The 9,754-nt window shown below is 39.5% G+C and overlaps 1 protein-coding gene across 1 annotated transcript in view; it reads left to right on the top strand.

Annotated features, from left to right (window-relative positions):
• Nucleotides 1-9,753, top strand: part of FN1 (fibronectin 1) — an 82,124-nt gene extending 72,371 nt beyond the window's left edge. Inside the window, exons 38-43 of the mRNA XM_011964681.1 lie at nucleotides 503-641; nucleotides 2,941-3,105; nucleotides 5,345-5,470; nucleotides 5,991-6,097; nucleotides 9,017-9,127; nucleotides 9,459-9,753. Of these exons, the coding sequence (XP_011820071.1) occupies nucleotides 503-641; nucleotides 2,941-3,105; nucleotides 5,345-5,470; nucleotides 5,991-6,097; nucleotides 9,017-9,127; nucleotides 9,459-9,530 (720 nt within the window). The 3' untranslated portion in view covers nucleotides 9,531-9,753. The remainder of the gene's footprint in view (nucleotides 1-502; nucleotides 642-2,940; nucleotides 3,106-5,344; nucleotides 5,471-5,990; nucleotides 6,098-9,016; nucleotides 9,128-9,458) is intronic.
• The last annotated feature ends 1 nt before the right edge of the window (nucleotide 9,754 follows it).

Here is a 9,754-nt window from a genome sequence, read left to right as displayed (position 1 = left end):
TTTAGAAAGTGGTAGAATTTAAAAACTGACAACACTGGAGGAAATTTATGAGCTTAGAAACACAGGTTTGAGGATTTGCCCAACTGTTTTAAGGACTCCACACTGGGGTCAGATATCTCCTGGAGTAGCATGACTGTGTCTCCCATATAGTGCAGTGTCCAGGTTTTATGTCAAGCAAACATGGCCAGAGCTTCCAGAGGGCTTATGCAGACCTGTGACTGAAGCAAGATCAAGGGCAGACCGTCTCTAGTATTGTCGAGGGCTCCTGCTAACTACGGACCACATAGGTAGATTGTTGGCAGGAAAATCTGGCAGGAATGTTAGCCCCTATCCTTGTTCCATTTCTCTCCTCCGCTGGTTAGGACCACTATACCCTCCTTTTTTGTTGTTTATTGTCTTCCTTTGCTTTGTTTAAACAGTGAGGGTTATTGGTAAGAGGAGAGCCCATGTCATTCCTCACTATAATGCTTTTTCTCTGCTTTGGATGTACCGATAATTGCAGTTCAGGGTTCCTGGAACTTCTACCAGTGCCACTCTGACAGGCCTTACCAGAGGTGCCACCTACAACATCATAGTGGAGGCACTGAAAGACCAGCAGAGGCATAAGGTTCGGGAAGAGGTTGTTACCGTGGGCAACTCTGGTATGTAAACACGTATTATTAAGACACAGCCTCCCCTCTGCTCTACACCAGAGATGGGCTTTTCTGTTGACTGTACCTTTGCTGCCATTGTCTTTTTATCTTTGGGAAATAATGCAACACATCAACATGAAATAAATGAGCAACTTTGTATTAAATTAATCTCTCCCTCACCTCCTGCCATATCCTGTTGTCTTCACAAAATGCATACGTAATTGACAGACTGTCAAATGGTGATATGATTATAGATCTGGAAGGGACTTCAAATATTATTTAGTACAACACTCTGAGTCCTTACTTGTGAGTATCTGAGTTGATATAGGGCACAGGTTTCCTGATGTCTTTCCCCAGACCCTCTCCATCTCACCATGCTGCTGTCCTCTTGAGTGATTCTTAAATACTGAAATGATTACCTATAAAGAAAATACCCCTTCTGCAGACATGGGGACAGTTGGCTTTTGCTCCTGATATAAAATGCTACCACCATTGTGCATTTCTGTCTGCAGAGAATGTTATTCCAATGCTAATTCATTTTTCCAATGTTATTTCCATTTTTCCCAATGTTATTTCCATTTTTTTCCTGACTATATAGGTCAAAAGCTTCTATAGAGGTTAAAAGATCATAGACTCTTCTCTGTAGCACCTGGGAAATCCTTTTAAATCAATAGTGTGCCACCTGGCTTCTCAATTTGAAGCAGCTGAAGATCCACCAAGGCACATGAGATAGGAGATAATCAAAACCATGAATCCCGAATCTTCCAACAGGAGGGTTCTCTACTCCACACCAACAGAGTGTGCTAAGTCCTGTTTTTGCCAAGTGACAGATTTTATTCCTAAGGCCAGTTGCTTAATTTTAGTCTCTTCCCTCATCTGATAGAAGACTGTGCTACTTTACATGTATAAATTCCTGTGAATTAAGCAGTTGAGCATTTGGCTGGAGAGAGGTTGGGAGGAGATTAATTTGTGTTTGTTGTATTACATAGCCACAGTAATGCTTATCTTTGCCTTTTGTGATTTTACTAGCAGAATGCCACGTGAACAGAATTTTCAAGAGCAAAAAGGTCTTCGTGCTTTTCTAAGTCATTAAAAAAAAAAAAAAAAAAAAAGATTCCATCTCTTTAACTTTAGTTAGGATGGAATTTTAACTCTTGGCTCTTTTGAGTATAGAAACCCCTAGGAACAATTTAAGTTCCTTCCATTTTTCTTTTAAACTCCTTATTCCCAGCAGCAGTATTCTACATTCTAACCAGGTTCTCCCAGCTTTGAGACGTCTCAGACTTACTAGCTCTCCAAAACACTATTTTCTTCAAGGGTGATGCCTTTTAAAAATTAGGCACTTCAAATATCTACTGCTTTTGAGCTGTTGAGTTTTGCACTGTAAAAAGAAAAATATACGGTGGGACTTTAAGTCAAAGTAAATTAGTTTATTTAATTTTTAGGGAATAATTTGAAGCATGCTTTGTTTGCATAGATTTTTTTTTTAAATAAGCTTTTCCAAATCATGAAGAGATAAGATCTTAGGTAACATCAAGACACTCCCTTACTCATTCCTAAATCATCTGTATTCCAAGGGCTTTTTCTTATTTGGAACCGTTGACCTCACTGATAAAGCGGTCTCACCACTATAATAACAGTGTCCAAAATCTAGGTTTTCTGCACTATTATGCAAAAATTACAATAATAAAATTGAAAATTACATTATAATGGTATATTAAAATGCTAAGACTTTTGCATTATAAGCAAAAGACAACTTTAATAATTATTCTTTATTTAGTGAACACTTTCTAAGTCTTGGAAAAGGGTCAGTGTTTTGAATTCATGACCTTATATCATCTTCGCAAGATTCCCCAGGAGGTATAGATATTTTTATTATTCTCCTAGTATTGCAGATGAGGGAAGCAAGGCAGAGCAATGTTAAATAGCTAGCCCAAGGTCACTCAGGTACCAATGGAGAGGCATCGCTAGTCTTTGCATCCCACTAAAGTTCTCAACTAGCTTAAACTGCCTCAAGATCTGTTCCACGTTCTATAAAGTAGTTTTAGCAGAAATGGCAATTATTTTAGAAACAAAGGGAAAAATAAAAGATGGGCTTCTTGTCAGATGCCTGTGACAGGTGTCCACTGACTACATCTAAGCATGGTTTTTTAGAGCAGTTAATGCCTTGATAGAACAGATGAATGCCTCTTAATCCTCCTAAAATTTTTGTTTCAGATTAAGTCATTGTATACATTCAGTTTTCTTCTTATGGTCCAAATCGATTAATAAGATGTCTCTTTTTGCTTTTTCCCCCTTTTCTTCATAGTCAATGAAGGCTTGAACCAACCTACGGATGACTCATGCTTTGACCCCTACACGGTTTCCCATTACGCCGTTGGAGATGAGTGGGAACGAATGTCTGAATCAGGCTTTAAACTGTTGTGCCACTGCTTAGGCTTTGGAAGTGGTCATTTCAGATGTGATTCATCTAGTGAGTAGTTGCTTTGTCCATCCACTTGCGTGTTCGTCTCCTCAGTTCCATGCATGCACTCATGTGCCAAGGAAGCATGTTTGGAAGACACAGGTTCTTCCAAACATGAAGCAAACAAGGGAATACTGTTTGACTTGAAGTAATATTTTGCATCATAGAAAAATGATGGGAAATTTTACTTGGTGGACATTGCTTCATTTCAAGGGTTGTATGCCAACACAACCATTAATTAAACATAAGGTTATGGTGCTAATTTGATTTTTGAAATTTTCTGTGAAAACAAATCGATAAAGTTAAAGGCTTTTGGAACCAGGTCTAATTAAGAGTATTAGAAACACAGAACAACTTCAAATCTCTTTTAATCTTTAGTGTTGAGTGAAATCAGAGGTGGACATTTAGACTCAAAAACACTGTCTCCTTCAGCATAAACCAAACATGCACATATCATAGTACACATGCACACACTTTTGCCTCACACACATAGCCCAGGTAGCTTGAATGTTGCTAGAAATATAAAAGAAAAAACAGATAATCTGCTTTTAGATCATTAAAAATCAACTTGAATTGATAAATGTTTGATTTTTAAATTCTAATAGGTTTTAATTTTTCAAACTTTTTAAGTTAAAATGTGCCTAGGAAATATCTATTATGCTTTGAGATTTAGGATTAGAATTTATAAACCTTTTATTTATTCTTTATGTTTACGAGATGTGATTATTATTGACAATTGGTTCATTTTTATAGATGTTGACCATTATGCCTATAAATAAGCCACCTATAGACATACAAAAATCATGTCCCATGGGATTGGAATATAGGACTTGGTAAAAAAGGATTTTCAAAGTATTTTACTTAGCTTGTATACTTGAAATCATTTAATACAGACTGAAATTTTAGAGCCAGCTGTTTTCAATATAGACTTCCATATTTGACCATCTGAAAATGAAAAACAGTAAAAACATCATATGCTGTTTAGGAGTTGGAAATTTTAATATTTGACTTCAAGTAGGTGGTTTTTAACTCCTGAAATCGAACTACATTTAAGTTTGTACGTTTATTACCTGTTTAAGCACTTAGGTGCAATTGTGTGAGCAGAGCTGTCAAGTTCATTTATGTGACTCTTTGGCTAAACTTACATAATCTTTGTTTTGATGTCATAGTTGTCTAATTATTTTACTTTGTAACTTAAGGCAGGCTGACGTGTTGATAAAATGGAAGAAGTAGTATATTGTTATATAAGCTTCTGAGGTGTGTTTTGTTGTATAAGCCCTGGAGGTTAAAAAGTTATCTCTTATGTATAGTAGTTAAAGACATATAACTGTGACTTTTAGATATTCCACAGAACCAGTCTTACTTGATGTGGATAATAACCAATAATTTAGCATTTTGTTTGTTTTTGTTTTGTTTTATCCAGGTTCTTTTTTTTTTACTCTTCCCACATACCTGAAACAGGTGGTGGCATGCAGAGATCAGCTGATCCTTGTTTATGGTTAATTGAACTATTTCGTATCCAGGGTTTCTGCAAATCCAAAAGTGATTTTTCATCTAGGATCTATTCCTAACAGTCTACTCCAATCCCGCTTTAGTTTTCCACAATTTTAAATCTTAATAGTGAGAATTCAAATGAAAGTCATTTCATTTGACTATTCTTATGTCATGATTGTGGCAGAATAAATTGGATCTTAAAATGTCCTAGAAAATGGTAAATGATAAAGAAATAATATTTTAAAAGTCAACCAAAGAAATGGCCCATTGGACAGGCATGGTGGCTCACACCTGTAATCGCAGCACTTTGGGAGGCTGAGGTGGGCGGATCACCTGAGCTCAGGAGTTTGAGACCAGCCTACCCAACATGGTGAAACCCCATCTCTACTAAAAATACAAAAAAAAAAAAAAAAATAGCATGGTGGGGAGTGCCTGTAATCCTAGCTATTCGGGAGGCTGAGGCAGGAGCCTCAGGAGATGAACCCAGGAGATGGAGGTTGCAGAGAGCCGAGATTGCACCACTTCATTACAGCCTGGGTGACAGAGCAAGACTTTGTCTCAAAAATATATATATATATAAATTAAATAAAAATAATCAAATAAAATGGCCCATTATAGGGGTTTTTATCTTTAATTTGCTGTTTCTTCCAGATCGTGCTTCTGAAGACCCTGTGACATGTCCCAGTTCACCCACTGTCTTGTGAGTCAGAATATACAAATAACTTTTTGGTCCTGACTTTCCCCACCCCTACAGGATGGTGCCATGACAATGGTGTGAACTACAAGATTGGAGAGAAGTGGGACCGTCAGGGAGAAAATGGCCAGATGATGAGCTGCACGTGTCTTGGGAATGGAAAAGGAGAATTCAAGTGTGACCCTCGTACGTCATCACAGATCATTTTTAGTTGCCTTATTAAGCGTTCCCACTTTCATTATCAGGCTGTAACTCTCATTCACAGAAATGATCGGAGACTTTAGGTCTCCTTGAAGAGTGAACAGTGGGTTTCTTAGTCTTTTGATTTGGGAAAGTGAAGACAAGCTTCAAAAATGAGTCATGATTTAATGTTATTACAGGACACTTTAGCACTTTTCCAACATGAGTATTTTGACCATTATCTGCAGTAAAATGCTAGAAAGCAGCTTTATTAGTCTGTAGATTCAGCTTGTAAAATATGATTTCCATCTTCCCATTGGAGCCTTTCCAGTATATTAAGTCTAATTTTTGGAAATGCCACCCTAAGATCTGTATAGCAGTACTTCTCTTATGGATGATTCACGTAAATATGTGGAATTTGCACTGTGATGATACAAATTTAGGACAGAAATAGAACCCACCCCTAGATCAAGTCTGCAGTATTATTCTCAGCTTACACGTGCATCTGTCTTGTGTCTACATGCAGATGAGGCAACGTGTTATGATGATGGGAAGACGTACCACGTAGGAGAACAGTGGCAGAAGGAATATCTCGGTGCCATTTGCTCCTGCACATGCTTTGGAGGCCAGCGGGTAAGACCAGATGTGCCAGGCTCCCTACAAGCTAGCTAAGATAAAGGGTGGGCTCCTGCGAGGATGTGTCGTACACACAGGAGGGGCAGAGACCCTTCGGAAGTATTAAAATACCATGTTTCTTGCTGGCATACAGCTGCTGACACAGCGCTCTAGAGTAGCTCTATGTCTACCTTACATGCCATTCATTCTTTCTACGAATAGTAATTTCTACTATTACTATTTCTAGTAATAGTAATTTCTAGTACTAGAAAGAATGAATGGCATGAATTACTATTTCTAGTAATAGAAAGAATGAATGGCATGTAGAGTACCAAAAACATGAGTCCTGAGTCATTCTTAATAGCAATACCTGTCATTTATACTATGCTAGAATCATTTTCCTAAGCTCCCTGGCATCTCAGAGATATCATTTACACTGAAAAAAAAGTGAAGCAGAGATACTAGTCAAATTAATTAGTGGTGAGCAGAATGTGTTTCATTTCAGCCAGTTTTCCCCATCCTGGGCAGCCTGAGACCATCCCCTCCCCCGCTACTCTCAGGCTGCTTCTATTTTTCAGCAACTAAAGTGTTAAGTGCAGTGTAGCTCTAGGCCTCCAGCTCCATTCTGATGGACTGGTGTCCCCATGGCAACGTTGTTAAATATTTTGAATAATATCTCAGATGTAAGAAAATGCCACTCTTTCACCCTCTCTCTTGATTCAGAACAGATCCGTGTTACAGGTCTAGCACTGTGCTAAGTAATACAGGAAAAACAGAGGAAATGGGAAATGGTCTTGGCTCTTAATGATATAGTTGAAGATGTTAAATTAGCATACATTTCGAAGTCAAGCTAATTAAGTTCTAAGTGGGTCTGACAAATACAGTTCTGGGTAGGCTGGAACTAGCAAGAAAGAGAAGCATGAACTGACTGAGGTTTACGATGCCTAAGGTTTAGTTGAGAGGGTAGAAAGCAGAGAGACAGAAAGCACACCCCCTGGGATCGAAAGGAGCTGGCCCAGGTGGGCTTTGGTGAGCCAACCCTCTGCCTGCTGTCTTCTGGTAAGAAATTAGATGGGAAGAAGTGGCTTATGGAGGGCCTTGGCAGCCCATTGTTTAAACCAGTACTTCTCAACCATTTCTAAAATATGCCCAGTATAACAAAAAATAATATGCCTTTCTCTAATATGATTTGAAATTTCAAAACAAAATGACGCGTAACTCAAATAAAAGCAATGGAACGTGACAACTCTTTGTTTTCAGTGAAGACGTGCCCTCCCAGCAACTCCCCAAATCCTGGTAGGTGAGGGGCGTGCTTCACACTCGAGGGTGAGACTCACTGGTGAATGCATTTGGCATGAACCAATTACAGGTATCCAAGATGCAAAGAAACATGATGGAAAATAGTCTTTGGGAAAATTAATCTTTAGGAAAATTAATCTGGCAGCAAGGGCGTTCAGGGGCCTGTCTTGACCCCACCAGGGGCAGCCCATGGAAACTACTCTGATCTTGTTTCACCCCCAGTGATTACATGGGGAGGGAGGTGCTCCCAATTCTGGAGGAGAATTGGAGATTGGAATTTAGATTGAATTCAGTATCTCTCTCTGTCTCTCTCTCTGTCTCTCCCATTAACACTTATAACGACTGTGATCGTATGATCTTAGAACTCAGTCACTCTGGTTTTAAAAATGTGTGATGCAGAGTGAATTTGCTGGGAAGTTGATTTTGGTCTCACTTCAGCATCTTCTCATCATTTATGCACATGAAACCTTTCATGTGTGAGGCTTATTCCATTCTCAAGTAAAGTGCTAAATGAAACATAAGACAGGAGTGGAAACTGTTACTTTCTCATATGAAAGGAAGATTCAATGACTCTGTAAGGAGGCAGTCACCGGTATTGTGTTAGGTATTAAGGGGCATATGCGCTTACACAGAGAAATATGTCCAAAATATTTAAATTCTAATATAAAAAAGAAAGTGATTGTATTATTTAGGGCTGCGTTTTAGTTGTAAGAAAAAAAGTCCAACTCAAGTTAAGCAAAAATGGTCCACAGAATGGAAAAGTCCCAGGACCCACCGGCTTCAAGGGCTGCTCCAGCAATGGCGCCCGGAGTCCCTCTTGCTCCTCGTGCCTTCCCATGCACTGGCGCCATGCTTCAGAGGGGTCTCTGCAGATGGTGTCATTGATGACTGACCTCCGTGAGCTCCAGTTTTACCCCCTCCCAGCTTAAGAACAGTAGTAAAAGAGAACATGTATGTCCTCCCATTTCCAGCAAAAACCTCAGGGAGGAGCCTCACTGGCTCAGCTTGGTCCCGTTTCCATCTCCCATGCCATCTCTGGCCGGACGAAAGGCTACCGTGTCTCTGCCTAGGGAAGTTTAGGAAGGGAGTGGCAAAGTGGTGCATTAGAAAGAACATGGCCGGGGTCACCCCACCTCCTAGGCAGCAGCCCCAACTCCACCAGTGGTCCACTGTATGACTGCCCTGCTCCCTCTAAGCAAAGTCACTCCTCTCCTCTGGGTCTTTGTTTCCTTACCTATAAAATGACAATGTTTGTTCATGTGATCTCAAGTCCCTTTTAAAATCGCTACGATTCTATGAAAACCTTTTCCATCATCTAGTGCAGAGAACTTGTTGAGGAAGTTGGGATTGGAATGAGCCTCAGCAGATGGGTAAGGTTTGAATAGGAGGAGAAGAGAGGACATTTCAGGGGAAAAGAAACAACAGAGAGACAGATACAGGTATAAGATATGGTAATAAGCCAAAATGTATTCTAAGAATTATAAATGCATGAAATCATCATCAAAGTTTCCTTAGTGATTAACTGCTTATATTTGGCCAGTGCATAAGCTGTGAAATTTTTCTTTAACTCAAACACTAAATTACGATGTCCTCAGGTTATCATAAACCCCATTTGACTTCATGCCTCTACTCTCTCAGGGCTGGCGCTGTGACAACTGCCGCAGACCTGGGGGTGAACCCAGTCCCGAAGGCACTACTGGTCAGTCCTACAACCAGTATTCTCAGAGATACCATCAAAGAACAAACACTGTAAGTGCACTGGCGCCACGCGTGTGTTCCCTCATACTAGACAGTCCTTTCTACAGGTATCTTCCTTCAGAATGAACCAAATATTTTAATTTTTTAAAAAAACTCATAAATGACTTAAGTGAAACACTGTATTCCATAATACAGTTTAAGTTATCATTTATTTAACTCTTGAACATCTCCTATTGCCCAGTATGCTGCTAGGTTCTTGAAACTAGGAAGAAATATTATCCTATTTATAAGCAGCTGTCATGAGTCCCCACCTCCCCGCATTTTTTTTTCTGTACACTTTACAGTATTTGCCACTAATTTTTTTTTCCTTCTTTTTTAACAGAATGTTAATTGCCCAATTGAGTGCTTCATGCCTTTAGATGTACAGGCTGACAGAGAAGATTCCCGAGAGTAAATCTTTCCAACCCAGAGGAACAAGCGTGTCTCTCTGCCAAGATCCATCTAAACTGGAGTGATGTTAGCAGACCCATCTTAGAGTTCTTGTTTCTTTCTTAAGCCCTTTGCTCTGGAGGAAGTGCTCCAGCTTCAGCTCAACTCACAGCTTCTCCAAGCATCACCCTGGGAGTGTCCTGAGAGTTTTCTCGTAAATGAGGGCTGCACATTGCCTGTTCTGCTTCA

This window comes from Mandrillus leucophaeus, unplaced genomic scaffold (genome assembly GCF_000951045.1).
Source record: "Mandrillus leucophaeus isolate KB7577 unplaced genomic scaffold, Mleu.le_1.0 Scaffold70, whole genome shotgun sequence".
In the NCBI taxonomy this organism is placed as follows: Eukaryota; Metazoa; Chordata; class Mammalia; order Primates; family Cercopithecidae; genus Mandrillus; species Mandrillus leucophaeus.
This window is presented reverse-complemented; position numbering and strand designations above follow the sequence as displayed.